A 24,645-nucleotide genomic window follows, 5' to 3' on the forward strand; every position below is an offset into this window, starting at 1 on the left:
CACTGCTTTTTACTCCAGGGAAATTTGCATAAAATTAAATGAGAAAGCAGTTTATGCCATGCATCTGAATCTTGTTTGACATGTAAAAATGTTACCAATATCCAAAAGGTATACTCTGTGTATATTTTATGAATAACTGCTTAAGTATTGGTAAGACTCTTAGCAAGTCTCTGGCTTCAGGATTTCCTTCTATCAATCTCATTTTTCCCATTATTTTCCTCTAAATGTTTCGATACCTCATCAGAATTATTTTCTAATTTGCCCTGCCAATTTGCCAAGAGCTCAGGGGATGTTTCCTTAGTGCTCTTGCTGTGAATACTGAAAGAATTGAAAATGTGACTGGGCAAGTTAATATAGGAAAAGTCCAAAGGTTATTAGCTACAAAAAAAACCCACCTCTAGTTCAAGAAATCCCTGATCTGCAAATCTGTGTAGCCTGAGAGAGTATTTGGGGCAGTACCATGACATGTTTATGTCATGACATGCTTTTTTCATTACACTTTACCCAACCCATCATTGACCAGCATCAGACAAGACACCAGGAAGACTGGGCTGTTCCTCCAACACAAAGTGACTCCTCTGTCACTTTTTGTGTTATGGTTTTGTATTGGGTTTGCGTGGCCAGGTTTTGGTAGCGAGGGGGCCACAGAGGGCTTCTATGAGAAGCTGCTAGAAGCTTCCCCCACGTCCGATAGAGCCAATGCCAGCCGGCTCCAAGACGGACCCGCTGCTGGCCAAGGCCGAGCCCTTCAGCGGCGGTGGTAGCACCTCTGGGATAACATATTTAAGAAGGGGAAAAACTGCACAACACCTGCAGCAGTCGGAAGAGAGGAGTGAGAATCTGTGAGAGAAACAGCCCTGCGGGCACCAAGGTCGGTGAAGAAGGAGGGGGAGGAGGTGCTCCAGGCGCCGGAGCAGAGATTCCCCTGCAGCGCGTGGTGAAGACCATGGTGAGGCAGGCTGTCCCCCTGCAGCCCATGGAGGTCCACGGTGGAGCAGATATCCACCTGCAGCCCGTGGAGGACCTCACACCGGGGCAGGTGGATGCGCCCGAAGGAGGCTGTGACTCCGTGGGAAGCCTGCGCTGGAGCAGGCTCCTTGGCAGGAGCTGTGGACCCGTGGAGAGAGGAGCCCACGCTGGAGCAGGTTTGCTGGCAGGACTTGTGACCCCGTGGGGGACCCAGGCTGGAGCAGTCTCTTCCTGAAGGACTGCACCCCGTGGAAAGGACCCATGCTGGAGCAGTTCATGAAGAACTGCAGCCCGTGGGAAGGGCTCACAATGGAGAAGTTTGTGGAGGACTGTCTCCCGTGGGAGGGACCCCAGGCTGGAGCAGGGGAAGAGTGTGAGGAGTCCTCCCCCTGAGGAGGAAGGAGCAGCAGAGACAACATGCGATGAACTGACCACAACCCCCATTCCTCGACCCCCTCTGTCGCTTGGGGGGAGGAGGTGGAGAATTCGGGAGTGAAGTTGATCCCAGGAAGAAAGGAGGGATGGGGGGGAAGGTGTTTTAAGATTTAGTTTTTATTTCTCATTATCCTACTCTGATTTGATTGGTAATAAAATGAAACTAATTTCTCCGAGTCTGTTTTGCTTGTGACAGTAATTGGTGAGTGATTTCCCTGCCCTTATCTCGACCCAGGAGCCTTCCATTGTATTTTCTCTCCCCTGTCCAGCTGAGGAGGGGAGTGATAGAGCAGCTTTGGTGGGCACCTGGCATCCAGCCTGGGTCTACCCACCACAGTTTTTAATTGCAGCAGAATTGCTTAAACACCTTAAGTACCTTTAAATAATACTTTTCTCTTTGAAGGTAGTTTCTTTTCCGCTACACTTAACACTTGGTGGTGCTGCCAAGTTAATTCATATTCAGAAGGATTCAGCTTTAAGGTGAATGGAGTTTTGCTGTTCTGAGTGTTCATGAATGAAGCGCTTGGACGTATATTGTTGTAAGCCTTTGACAACAGAGTTTACTGTTCCTTGAGTTTCTACATGAGTAAAACAGACAAAAATACAATTTTTCTTTCATTTCCTGAACAGTAAGACTGAAAACTAAATGTTAGTATGAAAGAAAGGTGTTACAGTCCTGATTTTGTGCATTCGTATTCCCTGTTTTCCAGCCCTTACACTTCTGTGTTAAGCTACATGTCATGTATTTGGGACAAAACTTGTTTAAACTGATAAAAATGGTTGAGAAAGAGTGGCTTCCTCCAAAACTTTTTTCAGACCTTGGCTAATGCAGGATGCTAAATTCCAGTTCGCAAACCTTATTGCAGCTTGTAAAGTGATGAGCTGTAAAAGGATAGGATTACAACATGAAAACTGTAAAACTTTCTGTAATCTGTTCTTGGAGGTGCTGACCACTTTCAGTTAGTCACAGCTGTTTTTCTGAAACAGTAAAATTTGATGAAAAACAGGGTATGGTAGAGGCATCGCTGATCTCATTATGAGCTCAGGAGAGAAGGAAGGATATAAAAAATTTATTTCCATAGCTGTCTTTGTAAAGGTGAGAAGATAGATGAAAGGAAAGGTAATAAAAAGGGAAGAGCGAGCTTTGGACAAATGGAGAGCACCAGAACTGTATAGATCGGGGGAAAAAATAGCAAAGAAATGGCAAATAATTAATCATAAAGGAATTAGTTTTCATGGCAAAAGAAAAAAGGAAATGTAACAATGTAAGCAAAGTTCTGGATTTGGATAAAAAGAAAGATGAATATGAGAAACATAAATGTAAGTCAAGTTTTTTCCAGATTCAGTCTTGTCACAACAAAGAAAATAGTTGGAGATGTGTATATGGAGGCACTCAAATAGAGTCTTGCTTTGGCTGGAGACATAAATACTAGCCTGCTTTATATTGTTAGTGAAATGTAAATCAATGTGGCATCACAAATAATCTACTTCCTTTTCATTCTCCTATTCAATCCAAGATGTTACTGATTATCTGTAAGGCTCTACATCATCTGGAATGTTGAAGGTGTGGAAAAGTTTTCTGAGGACCCTGGGACTAAATTTTCAGAAAGTATTATTAAGTTGTTTTTCTGCAGGATTACTTCATTAAATTTGCACATCTTGGTCTCCCATGTCTGATGCAGTGATTCCTTTGTTTGATTTGCTGCTTGATTTGGTTTTCTTCCTCATAATGCAGCTCCCAATATTAGAAAATGTTGAGCTTATATGCTTTATAGGACATGTTGTTCGGTAAGGTCACATTGATTTTTTATTTGGGTTAGTTATTTAAATGATTGATTTTTATTTTGTGGTCAGCTGGTTAACCTTTGAGAGCTGTGGCTGAATGAGTTTGAATCATTGTTCACGTGTTTCTGGTACTGTGTGTGTCAGATCAGCTGAAAGGTTGGTTTCTCAAGGAAGCATAGACCATAATGTTTTTCTCTTGACTTACATTCGGCCTGTTCAAAGAATTTATAAGTCTCTGTTCATGCATAAGAGAGATCAAATCAGCACTGCTATTTGTACACAAAATAAAAATGGTATCCAGGGTACTCACTTTCTCAGCGCAGTGAAACACAAGAGAGAAAAGCACAATGAATACTGTCTGGACAAGAAACAAGAGCATCTGCACAACGCTGGTTATAAATCAGTTGTTTCATCTGTTACTGCTAAAGAATTTGACTTTAGAACACTGAAGAAAATTGTCCTTTTTTCTGAGGGGCTTTGTGATGTTCCTGCTTACCTTTGCAAACATTAAAACATTCATAATTTGCAGAACAATTTTAGAAAGATACTGTGAAAAGATTAGTCTTAGAAATGTTGATTAGAAGAGACCTCTGCTCAAGCTGCTACTTGGAGCAGGACAATCACTAACACTGGATGAGGTCAGTGACTTTGAATAGAAACTCTACCACTTCTATGAGTAACCTCTTCCAGCGTTGCATTGCTCTTCTAACAAAGAATATTTTCCTAATGACCAATTTGAACCTTCCGAGGGGCAGTTTTGGGCCATATCCTTCCTATATCCCTTCTATATCCTCTGCCGCAGCTGGGAAGAGTTTGATTACATCATCTTTGTAGCGCCAGGTAGTTGCAGGCTCCCAGCAGATCCTCCTCAGGCTCCTCTTCGCCAAAATAAACAGGGCCAGCTCCCTCAGCCTGTCCTCTGGACCTGTAACCATCATAGTAGCCCTGTACTGGACCTTCTGCAGTTTCTCAACATCCTTCTTGAACTGGAGGCCCAAAACATTATTCAAGGTGAGGGCTCACAAGCACTGGGTAGAGAGGGTATTGACTTTCCCGGATCTGCTGAACACATTCCTCTTAATGTAGCCCAGTGCACTGTTCACATTATTCGTGATAAGAGAACTTTATTAGTGTATAAACAACTCAGCAGCCACTGTAGCCTCCAGATCCTTTTCAGCAGGCCTGAAACATAGCAAATTCCTTCCCTGTCTGCACTGGTGCATTGGGTTTTTTCTCCTTGGGTGCAGAATTTTGCACTTATTGAAGTTTCTAAAACAGAAACCTCAAAAAGGATTCTTTTGCCTGGGCTTCCAGTGTCTCATGATGTTTCTGAATTGAAGTTCTACCAGTCAGCACAGCAGCCACAACTCTTGCATCATCTGAAAATCTAGTGAGCGTACATTCTGTCTTCTCATATGGGCTGTTGATGAAGATACTGAACAGTATCTTCATAGCAGTCCATTGGTTACTGTGCTCATTTCCAACTACCCAACTGGACATCAAGCCATTGATTCTAATCTTTGAGCTTGGGGTCTGACCAATTTTCAGCCCACCTACAATCCTTTCATTCAGTCCATACTTTCTCATATTAAAGTAAAAATATATTGCATTCACTCCTCTCCCTTCATCTGCGTGGCCAGTCCTTTCATCATAGTGGGCAACCAGACTGGTCAAGCATGATTTGCTCTTGGTAAATCCTTGTTGACTTTTCTTGATTATTGTCTTGTCCTTTACATGTTGGAAATAGATTCCAAGAGGACATGCTCCACGATTTTTCCAAGGACTAAGGTGAGGCCAACTATCATATAGTTTCTTAGATACTCCTTCTCACTTTTCTTTAATACGGATGTAAAATTAACCTTTCTCCCATCATCAAGGATGTCCTGTAATAGCAGTGATTTTTCATGGATGATAGCTAGTGGTGTTGCAATCACATCGTCAGCTCTTTCAGCACCCATGGGTGTATCCCATGTGACCCCATGTATTTGAACACATACTGCTTCTTCAGGTATTCACCAGCCTGTTGCCCCCCAACTCTTAGCCATCCCTCTCCTTCCCAAACTGTACATACAGAGGTCTAGGAGGAGACTTGGCCTAAAAAGCGAGAGGCAGAAATGGTATTGAGTGCTGCAGCTTTTTCTGTATCATCTATCATTATCTTACCTCCCTTAATAAGCAATAGACTTACATTTTCTTTGAACCTCCTTTTGCTGCTCTCGTATTTTTAAAATTCCTTCCTGTTACCCTTTAATGTCCCCCATTAATTTTAGCTCCAGCTGGGTTCTGTCCTTCCTAGTTTTGTTCCTGTGCCCAAACAATGGTTGTGTGCTTGTCCTTTGTTTCCTGTCATTGTTTCCATATATGCGCTCTCCATTACCACCATTTCCATCTCCATATGCGCTTTTCCCATTTTAGTTCATTAAAAAGCTCCTTACTCAGCCAAGTGGAAAGTGGATCTTCTGCATACCTTCTCCATATGTGCTGCTTCCTTATGTATTTCTGGGTTAGGTCCCTGTTCTATGACAGACAAAGTCCTCCCCACTAGATTAGTAAGTCTGTTCACAAAGATCTTCTTCCCTGTCTTTGCCAGGTAGACCTATTCTCTAAGTTGTCTTTCCTCATCAAATTGAGTGCCACAAGCAAAATAGTTGAAGCCCAGCTAGTGCCACCAAATATGTAGCCATATGTGGTCTACTGGATATATGTGCTGCTATCCAGGCTTTTCCCTTTTGCCATAGGATTAAAGAGAAACACCACCAGGACTCCTGTCTCCTTCACCCTTGCTCAGGAGCCCTACAGTCGCTTTTGAACTGAAATGGTTTCACATCACCATGTCATTGGTGTGTGCATGAATAAGCAGAAAAAAAATCAGAACATTGGGTGACCCCAAACAGTCTTTCAGCAACACCACAAATCGAGGCTCCATGCAAGCAAGAAACCTCTCTAGTTGATGAGTCTGGCTGGACGAGAGTCACCAGCTACTCACTGTCACTCATCATTTTCTCTTGGTAGTGCTCTGATACGGTGTCCAACCTGGATTCTTTCTCTGAGGGAGCTTGTTCTTCCCCTCTGCTGCCTGGGCCATGCACCACTGGGCAGCCCTCCTGCTGCCAGAAGTCACAAGCTTCCAGTTTCCACCATCGTAGGAGTGCGTGTCTTCTTCCCACTGCGTCTTGCCTCGGTTGCACCTTCCCTGTCCATTGCATAAGCTTTTACACCTTGAAAGATCCTGTCAATCACCTGTTTGTCATCCCTGATGCAATAAAACGCATTTGCCTCTTCTTGCAGCTCCTCACCTGCTGCTGCAGCAACTACAACAGAGCAAACCTCCCTCCAGGGAGGTCACCCTCAGGGCTCCATCTGCCACAGCACTGCCGATGACAGCAGGGGCAGGGGTTATGTCTTGTAGCAAGTCATCACCATTTGGGTGTTGTCTTCGTATGCAAACAGCACATCTGGGTCTCTCGTGTGTCAAATGTCAGGTTAACTGTCTTGCTTATTTGCACATCCCGCTGGCAGCGCTCCTTGGTGCCCTTCCTGAGGGTGCCAGGTAAGTCAGGAACTCCAAGTGCGTTCACTCAGCCTCGTGCAAGGTTTCCCACTTGGAGGAAACCTCTTGCACTGTCTGTGAGTTCCCAGGCACAGTGCCCTCCTTTGTGAGTGCTGGCTCTGCTGAACGTTTCTGCTCCCCTTGCTGGATCCTAACAAGCTGAAAGAACGGTGGATGTAGCTTACGCAGCACCAGTCTCACTTGCCAAAGGAAGAGGTACTGTTGTGCAGTTGAAAAGGTTAGTTTCAGAATCTGCTCAAGTAGATAGAACTGTCCAAAAGCATTTTAAGATCAATTTACTGCAGTTCTCATCCATGGATAAGAAAAAATAGTCTGGGAAGCATGGAAATATTTATTATCACAAGTTAAATTTTCTTATTCACTTGTGGGAGATAAACGGAGTTTCAACTAGTGGCTAACGATTTTAGAATTTGATTATGTTATTTTATAGTAAAATACTCAAATATTGTTGCCTTTCCCTATCTTACAGCTGCACTTGCAGTGCAATGACAATTTTAAATTTATGGTAGATTATTTCTTGCAGTCGCTAGCTGTATGTACTAGGAAAAGGTCTTCTGCAGGGACATTGCTTGAATAGAAATATCAATGCAGATATGCTTATATAGGCTGTGACAGAACGGCAGACTTTGACTGAGGTTACTCTTTCAACAACTATAAATTGGCAATATAAAATCAATTCCTTTGAGGCTTAAGTGGTCAAAGTATAAGGTTGAGTAAAATAAGGTGAGAGTATATTAATGTAAAGAAATAGCAAAGAAAAAATGTTTAATGTCTGTAGATTGTAAGTGTGAGGAAAAAGTGTGTAGGGAAAAAGTGATATTGCTAGATCTTGCAAAGTGCTGCTGTTAAATTTCTTTATCAATTGCTTTTGGATATATGCTGTATTAATGCGAAGTTTCCTTTGCTTGGCTCTGACTCAGTTTCTGATGGAGATTAAGATCACTTGTACTTTTAAATCAAGATTGATTCATTCTCTTTATTCTTGCTGATCAGTTTTGGATTTTTTTCATTTGAAATGTAATTCACACTCTAATGTTCAGCAGTCTCCATCAAACAAGAGTATGATAGAACTGTAAAACTCCTAAGAAAAGCAGGAGGCTAAAAAGTTACTTTGCCTTTACCTGAATATCTTGAATTCAATTGCATACTTAAACAAACAAAAAACTGCTCAATACTGTTCGTGACTAAGCTTTGAAGGAATTTTTCCAAAGGAGTGATGAACTTTCTCTGCAGCATGGTCTTTAAAAGCAAGACTGGATGCATTTGTAAACTGGCAAAGAAAGGAGTTCAAAGAGAAATTCTTAGCTGAGGTAGTTCCCATTGCTTAGACAGAGCATGTGGCTAGATAATAATGCTTCTCCTAGGCCTTAAAATCAAAAAGCTTTTTTTAAATTATTTTTTAAAATTACACTTGATGTATACTTATTTAACATAACTTGATAACTTGAAGTAACTGCTTTATAGTATGTGAGTTGAAAATAGTTTTCACTTAAATATTACGAAAGACATTGCGTGGAAGTGCAGTTGGCTGAGCATAGAAGTGCAGGTTTTTTATACAGATAGAGCATGATGTGTTACACAAAGAAATACGCCAAGGATGCAGTAATGCATCCTTGAGGTATGGTATTAGGTCTCATGAAATACATGCCTTGAAATAAAAAAAAAGGAATTTTTCTGAGGTTCCAAAGGAATTGCTGTGGAAATTACTTTGCCAGAAATGAGAATTTTTCTCATTTGATGAGTTTTTTCAGCCATTGCTGTGGTACTATGTTTGCACAAGCAAAACCAGGTAGCTAATCTGTAACAGAAATATGAATTGTTAACCTTTCTTGGATCAATATAGACAGGTTTTTATTTGACTCTTTAGAAGGAAAAACAGTAGTATTAATAAACACTGAAACATTAAAACCAAACCCTATTTCCATGAAATGACAAAAGAATTTTAAATTCTTTTAATAAATACAGTTGGAAGGTGATTCTCTTTATTTCAAAAATTTTCTCAAGGACAAAGGAATAGGAAAAATTAGAAGATGTCTAAGCATGTCAAGGGTTAGCTTACCACTTTTACTGTGTATTATTGAAAGTTGGGGGATTTTAATGCTCATAATCTCTTAATTGTAGGAGGAGGAATTGGAGGCCCAGATTTCATTCCTACAAGGACAACTAAACGACTTGGAAGCCATGTGCAAATATTGTGCGAAGATGATGAACACACATCTTGGTAAGTGCAGTACCCTGTATTAACCTGTAAATCTTTGCGAAGGCTCTTTTCATGTTTGTGTTAGAACTAAAATAATGTTTATGTAGTACAGTGCATATTACTTTATAAGCCATGAAGAAGATTGAATTGATGTACCCAGTTGTTCTATCAGATGCTGCCAACCACTGTATCTTTATACTGTCATACTTTTAAACTTGGGAGTATGATAGCCACTGATGATTCTGAAAAAAAAAGTAGAGGCATTAGGAACAAACGGATGCCCTTTGTTCCTAAGATTTCTTGTATTGTAAAAGACATGCTGGAGCTCACAGCATGTGAGCTTACACTTTTTAAGCCCGTTTGCAGTTCCACGGTCCCAGAGTGATACTTGATGCGTGCAGTGATAGTTGTATAAAATTCATATGCTGTCATTAAATGTACCATCTTCACAATCTATGCTGGTCACCTTCAGTATGTAAAAATGTGTTACTATAGGCTGGCTAATTTGTAATACTTTGCTCAAACCAGGAGAAATATAGTAAGATAGAAGTCAATACACTGGGAACAGAATCAGCAAAGACTCCAATCTAAAATTTGGCTTATACACTGCTAAGGCAAATCAGAGAAAATAAACAAAAAGCTTCAATCAATTCAGGTGTAAATATGCTTAGCTATGCTTTGATAAAAGCAGCATTTTTAAACTGTGTTGAACTGAACTCCAAAAGTTAGTATATTTAGTTACATGAAAAAGCACTCTTGTTAAGAAATCAAGAGCACAACTGCAATAATTTTAAGGTTTATTTATAGCCTGCAACGTCTAAGCAAAATAAATTAAAATTGAATATTTCAATGGGTAGAACTAAGTATATGATACCTAAGTTTGCCAGGTCAAAAAGAACAGATGTGAAAGCCATATTATACTTGTATTTTCATTTTCTTTTATGTGAGTGTTTTAGTAGCCACTGTTATGAGCCTAGGAAAATCTATAAATACTGTGTTATTTGAAAGTTTGAAATCACAGCCTTCAAAAGCCAAGCGTAAACCTCTAACCCCAACAGCTTTAGTCTGATGTTTTGTATTGCTCCTGTGAGGGTGCACGAGCAATGATGAGACTAGAAGCAAGTGCAAGGATGAATTATTAGCTAGCGAAATGATGGGGGAAAGATGACTATGTCAAGAAGAAAAGCTGAAGTTTCTTTCCCTTAGGAAAGAAGGCTAGGAGCGTTTAGCAGGGATATCAGTTCGAGTACAAGCATTTCCCCAGCAACTGCTCTAGACTAGAGATCAGAATAAAACCAGACAAAGATACCTGAAGTAGTCTGTTTTTCAGCACTGGATCCATGAAATGAGAGCAAAAGATTTGTGATAGTACCCAGGTGTTAAACTCTTTACTCCCAAATATATTAGAAACAAAAACATTTGGAGCCAGTAGCCTCCCGAGAGCATCGTGGAGCCGTTTGTTACCCTCGCAGGGCAAGGAAAGCCACCCCCTATACAGCTTTGGCTGCGGGGGTGCACTGGGTGCATCGTGGCACCCCTCCAGCGCTCTCAGCCTTCCAGCCCAGTTTCTTCTAAGTCCCTCTCCCTGTACGTCTTCACAATATTCCCCCACATCTTGTCAGCATCATGGGCTATTAACTTTGTAAATTTGGGTTACACTAATGCATTTAAATCCTGTAGAGATTAACAGTTACACACGATAAACAGAGCACAAGAGAGACTGAGATAACACCAACCTTCACAGCTTCTGCACTTGTAGCAAACTGATAAGGTTAGGTATCCCCAAATCAGCCAGCAGATGATCCATGGGAAGGCAGGAAAAAAACCACCAGGATTCTTGCTGGTCTGACCTGTGCAAAATTCCTTCTCACCTGAAATCTTTCTATCACATTCATCCCAGTTATCTGAGCAGCACATGCCAGCAGGCTGTCCAAGAAAATGGATTCTCTATAGCGTCACAGAACACCCCCTGAGGATTATCTCCAGTGCCCATCCACTGCTTGGGGCTTCAGGGAATGGCAGCAAAACAAAACTCACAGCATATCTGGTCATTTCTGGGTTAAGGGAAAAGTTAGCAGGGGCTGCTACTGCACCTGGTCTGATTCTCCCGCAGGTATCTCTTACCCATGAAAATTGCTTCATTTCAGAGACCACAGAGCAAATAATGATAAGTTATATCACTCCTTTTGTAATCTGTCAGGACATTTAATTTCAAGGATATTACTTCTTCCTGTGAGGTTGAATTTTTCTGACTTCATCACCCAGCTTTTGGCTCTTGTAGCATTCTTGATAGCAAGGTTGAAAATCCTCATTCAACTTAACCTATACACAGTGATTAAGTAATCTCTCAACACTGTCTTTGCTAGGTAGGGCATTTTAAGATTCATTTTATATGGATTGCTTTTTAGACCCAATCATTTTTGTGGTCTTCCTTTCAATTCTTCAGGGTTTTCATACGCCTTTTGAAGTGGGTTAATCAGATCAGGATATGCTGTACCAGCAATGGGCTCAGCAAAGTGGTTACTTAGCAAAAGGAAGGTCATCCCTCTCCTCTTATGTGGTATTCCTCTTTTTAAACATTTTTAGTGCAGCATCACATTAGTGCTCTTTGATACAGTGATAGGTTGAGGTGATAATCCATTATGATCTTTAAAATTTGGTGAATCACAGCTTTCTAAACAGATGATTTTATCCTGTAGGAATAATCAGGAAATGTTTATTTCTGTATGTGTTCCTTCCATTTGATTATATTAAAATTCACTTCTTGTCATTCGGCTTTTTAGCTGAATAATTCAAGTAACTCTGCAATGATGTGCTCTTTTTCTTCTACCACTCTAACTGCAGACTTAGACATCATACATTTAATAGTTGTCTAAATTATTGGTAAAAACATATGGATATATAAAATTTGAGGAGCCTTCCAGAACTAATTCCTTTAACAAAGAGTTAGACAACATTTTTAAGAATTATCAATAAGTCCATTTTTTAGTCTAAGGCGTGCCTTTTAAATTTGATAAAGTGTAAGGTTCTTATTTTTAAAAAAAACACATTTTTTTAGATTGACATTTTAAACAGTTTTTTTCAGACTTTATTACTCAACCAATATTCTTTTTCCTCTCTTGACTGCATTATATTTGCAGGTCACTTCTTAACAAAACAATATTAATTCAGGCTTATAAAAATGCATATCCAGTGACCATTCACCACAGAATTATTTAATTAGCACTATAAATCAGAATGTCAAACAATTATAGAATGTTCTTTTTGCAGTTTCCAGTGAAACGATTCAGAGTTTTTTGGCTGTCTTCTCTCAGGTTCTTTCCCTTACAAGGGAGATCCTGATGACAGGCAGGGGCAGTTACTTCGTGACAAAGATGTCATGTGTTGTAGCTCAGAAATGATCAAAATAACCATGAAGTAATCTATTCTGTTTTGAATCCCTAGTAATTTATAATCTATTTAAATCAAATCCAAATATACCAGGTGTATTTTTATGATGTCTTTTTAGAAAATAATTTTGTTTAATTAAAATCTCAGGCAGAATTCTCCTCTTTGCCATATAATGATATCACATTTCTTCACCAAGAGCATTGTATTTCTGTAGGTTTCAGCAGATATCTGCTAATACCGCGTTTTCTTTGCATAGAGCATGAGGAAAGACCAGAGGGATAGAACGGCAGTTTTTATTTTGTTCATATATTCAAAGATGCTTTCATTAAATGTTTATCTCCTTCCGTAAATAAACCACACAGTGTACCACACAGCAATGACATAATTAACTGCTTGTAATATCAGGGGATGTTACCATGGGAATGAATGATGGTTCCAAAATATTACTACTTAGTGCTATGTGTAGAAATTAGAAATAGGTTTTTGATTGTGAAAACGGAGGAAAGTCATTCTGTAATCTTTGTCTTCTTCTTAGGGCTGTGTATTAGAAAGAGCTTTACTTTTCTTCCCCCTTTCCCTTAACCACTGAAGAACTGCTAAGGTGGAATTCCTTTTAATGCCTCCAAGGACAAATATTGAAATTTTTTTATGTAAAATGGCCAGACAGGAAAGCAGATTTTACTTCTGTTCCCACTCTTTTTCACAAGCTTGCCATAGCTTTCAAAAAAAAAAAGTCATCCTGTGTTCAATTTTTCCATTAATGAAATGAAGATACATCCAATCTTGTAAGCCTGTCCTGCAACTTTGTTCACAATATAAATGCACAACGTTACTCAGCTGGTAGTGAAAAAATATAGTGGCTGTAGCTATTACTGCTCCAGCATCATCACAGATACGTTTTCTTGATGTTACTTTTTCACATCCACTGGTCTTTTTCAGGAAATAATATTGTCCCTGGTGCATTCAGTAATATGGTAATGTTCTTCAGCATTTTTCTTTCTGTGAGGTACTTTTCTGTTAGTGCACATAAATACCTCAAGGCTCAATGATTCAGAAAGCCGTAACATACCAGTTAAGTATTACAATATTATAACCTGTCATAATGTTATTTACTTCTTGAAGAATTTTGATTGTTTCCTCCTTTCTTTCACTATGTGGAAAGAAAAGCATCAGGCTAGCAAGTGCATTCAGAAGAAGATTTTCCCTTGTAAATGTGACCTCTGTCTGATGTCTTAGAGCAGATCATGAGTAATTTGTTGAAGAGACATGCACCCAAACATCACTCAGAGGGCCCCGCTGTATCTGCTGGAAGGCTCCTCACTTGTCCTTCACATTTGACATGGAACTGAGTTTGAGGTGTTAGTTCAGCATGAGGTCAATCTGGAGAGTCCAAAGAGCAAAACTTCATTACGTCCCAGGCTCAAGCCAACACAATTGCTGTTAAATGGCAATTCAAGTGACACCCGTTAATGACTCTGCCATCTGACCCGGTCTGCTCTTCTAGAATCTTTAGGATTTGGAGCATGTCGGCACTGCCCAGGATTAAAGCACAGCCTTCTAACAAAAAGTAAACCAAGACCCTGGAGAAGTTTCAATCCGCCATAGGCAAGTACTAATATGAAAGATTGTGAGGGATGTTTATGAGCTTGCCAGTTTTGTTCCAGAGAGAAAAGTGCTGAATTTTAAAATGTCGTCTGTTTATAAGGGACGGGAACCAATCCATCACTGTTCTCTGAGACAGCAGAACCTACATTTGTTTCCAACGGAGGCATAGTTTCAGACCTCCAAGTATGTGAAAGTTTACCAAATAATTACACATGTAGTACAGGAAGTCCTTTTCACGAGAGGCAATTTAAAGGAACATTGGTTCAGTATTAACTTGGATATGGGGATCTTTATATATAAACTATTCTTTTTTGATGGGCAATTTATCAGGTTATGAAAGTAGAGAAGCTGAGGTCGTTCCACACTTGCTTTTGCTTAAGGGCAGCATTATGTAAATGCAGAAGGTTGCTTCCCCAGCTAGCTGAGATTCAGAAGTAACTTAGGTGCTTTCTCACAGCATAGACTCAGTTAATAAGCCCTGCAGACTCATACCAGCTCTGCAAAGAGTTAGCTCATGGGGTTCTGCACAACACCCTAGAAATATGTGCAAAGGTACCCAATTATACAGAAGAAACATAAGCCTGCCTGGTTTTATTAACTTCATCTTCATACTGGTACTGCTAAACTTGAGCCAGCTGCCAGAGGGACATTCAGGTGGGTCTCAGAAATACTGGGGTTTAATATCCAGGTTTTAAAATCCCTTCTTGTCTTGGAGGCAACATCACAAAAACCTCTCGGCTCTGAACCGCATCTAGTAAGTTTATGCTTAACCATGCTGGCTCCGCTAAGCCTAAGCAAATAAATCCTTCTCTGAGCTACCCTGGGTACAGGGCTGGTTGGGTTGTCCTTACTGTGCATTTTCTAATGTGACTTCTGTTACCTGTAATACGTTGCTATGTCCTTCACCAGTATTCCGGTACATCTCCGCCCCTCCAGTGTGGATTATGGAAGGAATGTGGAAAGATGACGTTTTCATCCCCCATTCTTCTAAACACCACTGGCATTCTGCCACTGAAATGACACGCCAGCTCTCGGCTTTCATAGGTAGCCAGTAGATAACTGTACATATTTACAAAATGCCGAAAAGTTATGGCATCACAGTAACAAAAAAATTAAAGCTAGTCTTTTGAGAGCTTTTTGGATGGGACCACAGGACGTGTCCCTGCCACAGCCATCAGGCAATGCTGGCAGTTGTGAGATTCACTTACACTTACGCTGCCTGACATCTCCCAGACAAATATTATTTGGAAGATTCATTAAACACAGTTCAAAGCCACCTTTCACTGTGACTGTTGCAAACACCATGAGCAAGGAAGGAAAAATATAAAAATACAGGAATAAAAATAATTTTAGTTATTGTGTAAAATAAATAGCACCTTCAAAGCTTAATTAGGCTGACTTCATCCATCTCTCCTTTAACAGTGAATGCAATTGTTACAAGGATGCTTTTCATTATAAAGATCATTTGCAGTGGAGGAGGGAGAGAAGAAAGTTGACTTAGTTGCTCATTATTTAGGGGCTGATATATTGCCCAATATAGATCTGGATGCAGTACTTTTAAAATGTACGCAAGATAGAACTGAATTCTTGTTTTATGTATTGTGATGAGATGAAAGGTTCTGACATTTTTGTAAGGATAAAATGAAATGCAAATTATTCTGCTGCCCTGGGTTGAAATGAAATACTTTATCATTTGTTGAGGTAGTAAGTGCATTAAATGAGTTCTCTTATGCTTGGGACATAAATAAAATAATCCATAGTTTATAAACCCAATGTGATTAGAAATGCTATAAGTAAAAAAGGCCACATCAAACACAGCCCCGTGAGTCTAAGGCGGTTGCCCCTTTGGTTAAGAATAACGATATAAAATAACCTATAAAAGCAGCTTATAAATAAAGAACATTAACAAATTTATTAAACTGAATACAGGAATGGTTACTGGGAAACAAATATTTGTTGTATAGCATAACTTTCAGACTCTTCGCTTCTGGTCATGCTAATGATATATGTAGGAAGAATAAAAGTGTAATTCTTCATGCCCCATGAATTTAAACCACCTTTTTGTCCCTTGAGGGTAACTCTTACGGTCAAAAACACACAGTTCAGCTGATGGAGAGCTACTTTCTTTCTACAACAACTGTGCCAATCCTGGAAGTCCAACTGTGGTAGGCACCTACAAACCCTTTCATCCTTGCAGTCTGGATGAAAAGGAGATTAAAATGATGAAGCTTACGCACCCCATCATTACCTAAATTAACACCTTTCACTCCAAGTTTCAGCAAATTCCTGTCACAGTGTTTACTTCCATTGGCTTCTTGCTTCCTTCCATTTGTGTGGTGAACATCTCCCTGCTGCTGACGGCCACTGACATTCCATCCTTTTCTTCTCAGCATCTCTTAGGCAGTGATTTCTCTTCTGATGTCAGCTTTAGAAGAATGAAACCTTGGCAGAAGCTAAATTCTGGCATGACTGAATTGTTAATTTCCCCATTATTTCCATAAAGATCTTTGGTATTATTATAGCTGAACCTTACTATAGTCACTGTTTTGCTTATTATTATATTCTTCAAGATCCACCTTTAATTTAAATCGTTATCGCTATATTGTAACCAAGCAGGTGAGCAGGGGCATATATGATACGTTGCACTTGTGGATACTTAAAAAGTCTTTAATAGCATAACACTGATTTTAGGAGGACTGCCCCATCTCCTCATGGCACGTTTGACACTAATATGTTCTTCTATTACAGAAGTGCCATAGTTAGAAACAAAGGTTTGTAATGAACAGAGAGAATATAGTTAATAGATTGAGATTTCTTAAATGAAGGAATAACCACAGGGTAATCATAAAAGTCTCAAAAAATTACAAAAAAAAAAGTTATACAATACATGTGAGTAATTAACACAAAATAGTTTGAATGATACAGAGAGGTTTATAAATCACCCCCATTCCTTCTTCCCTGCCTCCTGGAGATGGCACACAACAAAGTGGTTTTGCTATACCAACCTCCATCCTTAAACAGAACTGAAAAGTCCTATAGTTGTAGTCAGGATCCATAAGTTCTCTGTGTACACTAAAGCACTTGTTTCAAACTGCATGTTCCTTCCTAATAAAGAGTCATCTTTAGCTTTAGCTTTTCTTCCAGGTTAGAATAGCTGTAGGAAACAGACTGTTTACTGAGCAGCAGCCACAATAATTACGTTAGTATCACGTATTGGATGTATATATTATCTCCTGTGTCAGTATCAATTGTCTTCATTGATGTTCAGTTCACCTCAGAAGAAACAAAAACTATCCAGGACTTAAATCATGGGTACTCTGTAGATTTTAATCTGAAATCAGTTGCAACATCCTTTTTTTCTGAATGGCAGCACAATTTCACCAGCTTCATAGCACAGAAAATTGTGGATGTTTTTTAATTGAGAAATGTAAACTAACCTTTTGCATGCAATATTTTAACCAATAAATGTCCAGTATATTGCTATGTATATGGACAAAACTTGCACAGACTAAAATCAACACACATCTTCAATGCAAGTTATTCAGTTATGGTTATTAAATATCAATTAATTAGGTAAATATTTAAACAATTTAATGTTGATGTACCTGATCCAAAATGTAGAAGTTGTCTGAGGAGTTAATGTACATTCTTTGATCCTCAATCTTTCAAGAATAAAGTATACAACAGTAGCCTTTTATTATAAAGTCTTTACGGTGGAAAAGAGCATAAAATGCAACAATATCTCTGTAAGGGAAATAACCCTTACAGAAATAACCAGATGCATAATGCTTTAACATCACATGAGTTTCTCCACACAGGTCAAACACTAAAGCTGACTGGAATGAAATAATTTGTATGCTTAATTGTTTCCATAGGTCCTCACCGTAAGCAATTAGGTTGACAGCACAGCAGAAACTAATAACTGCACCAGTGTTTTTCATACAGATAAGGAAAACTCCAAACAATGATCAATTAAAGGAAAATGCGTAGTGATATATTCTGAAGTATTTATTAACACAGATTGAGATAACATCATAATTCTATACTGGAGAAAATGATCTCATAGAAAGCTTTAAAAATGACTTTCAGTTTGGTGTCATTTATTCTAAATATGACATGCATCATAGAAAATCCCTTAAGAATGTTTTAAATGGAATTTCAGGCATTTATGGATGTCTGCTTTCAAAACTCTCAATCTGTCCAGGTTTTTATGTAGCATTTACCACAATGGTATTTGAGTAAATCATTCTGCTTGTAAAATCAGAAACAGTTTTAATGAGTTCAGCCATACAAGAAGTAGAAAATCTTACATTTTTGAAATCTCTACATGATCTACAATGACTGTCTTTTACACAACCATAGCAATTTTAAGGTGTAATGTCTGCAATCTATTGCAGTATGAAGGAGTTGTTTAGATCGTAAGGAAGTGAAAATGTATAGTTTCCCCTTAGGAAAGGTTTCAATTTCTTATGGCTATTAAGTTTGTCACTTATGCAGAACGAATTCTCATTTGCTTGTCACTTCACACCAGAGTAGTTTTTCCATTTCTAGTGAATGTAAATAGCAACAGAAAGAGAGCAATTCTGCAGGAGGAGAGAGAGAAAAAAACTTACTTTGAACTTTAATAAAAATATGTTGCTTGGAGGTGCTCAGGGGCTGATGGTCCTAGTAGGTGTTTGCAGTCATGGGTAAAGAGTTTTAGTGAGCAGAATGCAGATGGGGGAATATGGAGCACGTGAAACGATAGCTACTACACCGGTGTCATTTGTCTTAACAATGGTCAGCCCTATACATGTATGGAGTGTGGGATGGTACAGTCTATCATCACCATCAGGGCCAAAATTTCTCCAAAAAAATTAGCTCTGGGTAGGAAGCGCACACTCTGATCACCTGCCATGGGAGGCACAGTGTACTCTCTTATATTCTCTTTGAAAGCACAGGATGTCTGGGAATACACTCTTGTCCCAGACATAAGGTATATATTAAGCATGATTTGCTTATCATGTGTAAATTAGAGTTCATAGTTAAGAGCTGATCTTGCCTTTGAGCAAGAGATGGACAAAATGACTTCATGACCCTACCAACCTCATTTTCTGTACGTAATTCCGTGCGTTGCTGTGAGTTGATGGTTGGTGACTTTTTACCACTTATTTCTCCGATGTCACAGGCATTACCACACATTACATATTGATAAAGTGTTGGTGCTCCACACATGACACATGAATCAGAAGTATATACTATATAAATACATAATTTATATTAAAATAAATGTTTTAAAGAACGCAATACTTCACAAAAAATTTAATACTTCAGATTTTTAAGATCCTTAAATTCTTTAACACTCAAATGTTGCTAAGTAATGCTTTTAATATAATGGGTAATTGTTGCAATAAGAGTTGACATTCACAATGACATAGAGAAATGAAAGTTAGGCTACTTAGCGGTGTTGCCTTCATCAACACTTAGATCACAAACTCTATTGTTTGAGAAGGAAATTTAACTCCTCTCATCTGTATTTTTAATGCTGGAAAGAAAATGCGGTATTTGGAAACATCCTGAGCTGCATTATTAAACCACAATATCACTATGTCATACAGTGTAGTCTTTCTAGAAAGTCCACAAACCCCTGTTAACTTCTAGATTTTCTGTCCAATTTTAAGGAGAGAGCATGTTTTGCTGCTCAAAGTTCGATCAAGTTGAGATAGGAAGTATTGAGGAAGGAAGTATTTGTTGTGATAAGAGACAAAAATTGATTATCAGAAACTAAATTCCCAGTCAATCAGTCCAGCCCTCCAATGCTAGTGAAAAAGCAGTCTTGCTATCACCAGTATACTGTGCAGGAAGTGTTGGAAGCATTTTCTGTAAACCCTGATTTCATTCCCCAATCATACAAAAGGACTGGAATATGAGTCCAGAGAGTTGACTGTGCCTTGACATCTGTGGGAATCTGGGCATCTTTTTGCTTTCCTTTTTTGGAAAAATAAGGAGGTGAAGTAATACACTCAGATCTCCCCTTGCTGCTGCCTACCTTGGCAATAAGAAGGTACTTTTGCATTCTGAGTTTGAGCTGTCTTCTCAGTAATGGAAAGCAAGGGTGAAAAAAGTCGATTTAACATGATTCTGGCACTGTTGATTGTTCACAAGTCATCGATCGGGAACTAGTAGTAGAAAGGCAGCATTCATAATAGAGCTTGCAGCTCTTTCGAGTTAGCTCCTCTCAGGAGGAGTCATCTTCCTGGAAAGGCCCCACAGAGACCTAAAAATAGAAATCATTAGGAGAGAGATGCACTGCAAAAAGACAGCAGTACAGGAGAAAACAAAGAACCTAAGAGAGCAAGGACATTGAAGTTATTCCCGGGTTCAGTTTTCTCCATTTCCATCTCATTTTGTGTCAGTATAAAGTTAAGTCCACGTTGTGCCTTCATCCCGCAGGGCTGTAGCCCTGCCTATCTCCCGCTTCTCTGGTGGAAGGGAAGAGGTGCAGGTCTGTCTTCCAGATGGGCAGGCGTGAAGGGATGCCCAAGAGGACCTTGTCTACAGCAGACTAGTTCTCCCACTCATTTCTTGCAGAATCTCTATTGAATGCGTGCAAAATTTTCAGTGAAAGTTGGTTTACTTAATCAAATAATTAGGCCAAGCCTAACAGCTTTTCCACATTCAGAGAGGAAAGTTTTGAACAGCCCCTTTCCCTGGCTAGGGAACTCAGCAGTGACTGCACACACCATCATGCAATATGTAGCAGTTCAGTCATCAAAGAGCATAAACCTTCTCTAATTTTCCTGCTAGGAGCTGCTGTGGATTATTTTCCTCTTTCATCTCTGTACAGAGGATGATAGCATGTCTTCAGTTTAAATTTTAGAAATTAAGTTAGGGAGAAGAAATAGAAATCTTGATTTTTTAAAAAATACTTCTACAGTGAGTTTGCATATGAACTTATTTACAGTTTGGGATAACTGTAAGAGCAAGAAATGAAAAATACATTTCATCTTAATTCTTAGCTGTTTCAACTAGCCTGTTGCTACCCAAATCACTACTTGCTACATAGTCTTTCTATATTTTTTAGGAAAGAAGAACAAGAATGCAATCATTTGCATGTTATTCCTCTGTAGTTATAGTTGGTTTTAAAGTATATCAAGGCAGCTGATCACAGTCTCACTGAGGAAGTAGTTATTGATTTATGATCTAGTACTTAAATGAATCTGCTCATTTGACAATAAGTACCCAAAATTAATTCTAATCAATTATATAAAAGACATCGCTTGGTTTGTGAGTCTTGTTTGAAGGCAGCCATAATAGTGGATAATGTTGCTGACTTCTGAAGAGAACAACTGGGTTTACAGCTCCAGTATTTCTGAGGCTTAGTCGAGAGTACACTTACGGTATGACAATTCATTTTGTGAAAGTTAGAGGTTTGTTAGTATTATGCTGAAACAAATCCAGAAGCATGTGATGGCTGTCTGGGATCTCCTACATCTCACAGCAGTGCTCCGACCACCAGGTGACAGGTTGCAAAAATCACCCTTTGTTTTCCTCTGGTAAGAAATTCACTGAAACAGAAATATTTTCTTTTTCTGCCAAAAGCATTTGGCATCAGCTAAATGGAATCTTGATGAAAGAAAAAAAAAAACACAAAAAAAGTAGCCAGAAATATTTGACCTTAGCCTTAGTCTCCTAAGTACCATAGGATTTTTTTTAGATCGATATTTATAGCATAAACTCAAACTGGACTGGGTTTTGAATAATGTAGAAATCACACAATTAATTTTTTTGATTCATTGTATCAATGTTTGTTTTATAGGTAGGAAGATGTTTTCAGTTCCTAATTGATATCTGCATTTCAAAAAGATGTTTATTGTTTTATAAAAATGTATTCATTAAAGCTGTGAGGTACTGATCTAGAGCATCAGATAAGGAAAAAAAGTCAATATATGGCCAATTCGCTTATATACATAAAGCACTTCTCTCAAAATATAGTAACATCTCCTATGAAGGAAGAACAATTAAATGCTTAATGTAGAAGTCCTTCAGCTGAGCAATATCTTATTCAAGATCATGCTTCCTAGCACTCTTAATAGAGTTAGTGTTTTTAAAAGTATTTACAATTATAAGGGTATCTTTTGAGATACAGAAGGGTAAAATAAAAAGCTTTTGTCCATGCTTGAGAGCTTAGTTTCCCAGTTCATCTCAGCAGCTGACTGCCCTGTGAGGTCCCCCCAGCAGTGGGAAGAGGCTTGGATGAAAGTCCCTCAGGGAAGGACTGCTGAGCCCTGGCACAGCCGTTCGTGGTAGTGCAGCTGCGGAGGTATGTACCGAGTCGCTTGCCATCCCTCCTCTTCTTCCCACCTCTGCTTCAAGTCCACATGGATTCCGAAGGGTTGTCCCAGCAAAGATGTGGTCGAGGAGGCACTCATCCAAAGTCACATTGCCCGTCTGCTTCTCCTGTCTAAAGAATTATTTTTTTTAATTCCTCTCTACTCATTAGCCAGGGAAAAAGAATAAGGACTGATAAATTTGATTCCATACTTACCACTTATTTGGTGGATAATAAACTTTGCAGTCAAAAGGGATGAGGGTAGTAGATTAAAAGCCATATGCAGTTCAAGGGCATATTTAGAAGAAGAAAGATCCATTGCCGATTCCACAGGGAAACCTTCATTCTCCTTCATTGTACTAAAGAAGGACATCCCAATTTATGACCTTATGTCACAACTGTTACTTACTGGGGGGGAGAGTGGCTGATTACAGTGATTTGCATCTTGGGGCATTTTTCTGGGTTAAGTGGAAGTGTGCTCTTTCCGTCTAAAATTGTGTCTTAGAGCAAACTCCGAGTGGAAATTTTTCAAAAATACATTTTAGTGATTTTAACTGATTAAAAATAATAGACCCACTGTAGCCAAGACATATGTCATACTGTACTTTAAAGATACTGCAAATTCAAGGAAAAATGTGAGAAATTCAACAGTTCAGTATTAGAAAATTTTGCTATATTTTCAACCTTTTCTCTCTTAATCCTTTTTTCTCTGAAACTAATATTAAAATCTGGTATTAATCTTGCTAAAGTAAATACGTGATGATATGAACATTTTTATTAATTTTTAGTGCTGGCTAACTATAATTGTTCTATTCATAAGTTCTTAGAAATTTCTCAATGTACTGGCTCTTCAAACAGTTACAGCTGGATTTGTGGCAATGATAGATTCTTTTCCATTTTTTTTAATACTGACTTATAAAACATCTCTAAAGAACTGAAATAATAGTTCATTATTTCCACATCATGTGGAATGCCCTTCAGATTTTGTTGTCTCGCTCTGATTTTCCTGATTTTTTAGTTTTCCCTCATTTGATCTCATTTGAGCAGGTTGGAGGTTTGTTTGGAATTATTTTCTTAGTCAGTATGCATACCTTAGTTTTTTAATGTATGGATTTAATTTACATGGGGATCAAACACTATAGAAATGCTTTTCTTTCTAATGCTGTAAAATGGAATAGACAGTTGAATTCAGTGATTCAGGCTGTGATTAAGCATTGCTTTCCTGCCTATGAAGACTTTGGACTTCTGATGTTTCAAGTTCTGAACCTTTTAATAGTAGGAAATCATGCATTGTTTGTTAAACAGTGGAAATCAGGATCATTTTATAAGTAAATATTAATATCTTTTATTTACCAAATTGAGAGACTAGACAATTTAGATGTAAAATATAAAAAAGCAAGTAAAATGTTGAATTAATTATGCTTTCTCTCAAATCATGATCCTACATATTTGTGGAAAGATCTAGTTTTATATTATTTCTAACCTTCATAAAGCAGTGTCTTTCTGATGTAAGATTTACGCTAGACATTGTTCAATTGTACTATGTTTGACTTCATTGCTATAGGACACTGCCACTGTAATATGGTAAATAATGGGTGCTAAATCATGTAAGCATGGATCTCCTTGTTCAGATAGGCTGCTAACGCAAAGCTGAGTTATCCTACCCCCACTGTTGCTCTTGACCTTGATCACACCACCTTTCACGGACTCTTGTCTTCTATTGCCTTTCGTGGCTCTGGCCTCTTTCATGTCTTCTACTTTTCAGCTTGCTTCTTTAGGGGTTCATTTAGTGGTTAGGCTTGGATCCTTTCTCCTCTTTGCCCTTTCCATTCTTCATTTATGCCCTTTACTGATTTCTGGCCCCCCCACAATTTCAAACTTCTGTGTTTATATGTGGGTTTTAAATCCACCTCTCTGCTTTTAATCTTTCTTCTTGTACAGACTCCCACATCTCATTTTTTTGCTATTTATTCTGTAAACACACAACTTCTACCAAATTGCTCAATGCTTTTACTTGAAACTTCAACTGTCAAAGTTGGCAGTGTCATCGTATTCGTCCTTGTCAGCATAATCTGTGACAACGGTTTTGGCTCTTCACTGGTTCTGGCCCTGAACATGTAGGATGTTTTTAAAGATAAACAAATGCAATGCAGGTGTGGATTAATGGTACAAAGCTCTAATTGTGAAGCAGCTGGGGTACAGATACTCATGAGCAGCCAAGCGTTGTTCCCAAATGAGTGTCACTGAGGGATTTGGGCTCAGCTCTGTCTACGTAGGACAGGAGTGACACAAAAGTTGTGTCAGTTGACAGACACCATCTCATTCTGTGAACCTGTCACTAGGAATCATCGCTGTTTTCTTAAAGAACTGAGGAGGAGG

General features: G+C 38.9%; 1 protein-coding gene across 2 annotated transcripts in view; it reads left to right on the forward strand.

The window, feature by feature from the left end:
* TBC1D5 (TBC1 domain family member 5) overlaps nt 1-24,645 on the forward strand; it is a 324,891-nt gene that overhangs the window by 289,308 nt on the left and 10,938 nt on the right. For both annotated transcript variants that reach the window (XM_075143446.1, XM_075143445.1), the window contains one exon: nt 8,882-8,981. In XM_075143446.1, the coding sequence (XP_074999547.1) occupies nt 8,882-8,981 (100 nt within the window). The remainder of the gene's footprint in view (nt 1-8,881; nt 8,982-24,645) is intronic.

The sequence above is a fragment of the Calonectris borealis genome, chromosome 2, assembly GCF_964195595.1.
Source record: "Calonectris borealis chromosome 2, bCalBor7.hap1.2, whole genome shotgun sequence".
Classification (NCBI taxonomy): Eukaryota; Metazoa; Chordata; class Aves; order Procellariiformes; family Procellariidae; genus Calonectris; species Calonectris borealis.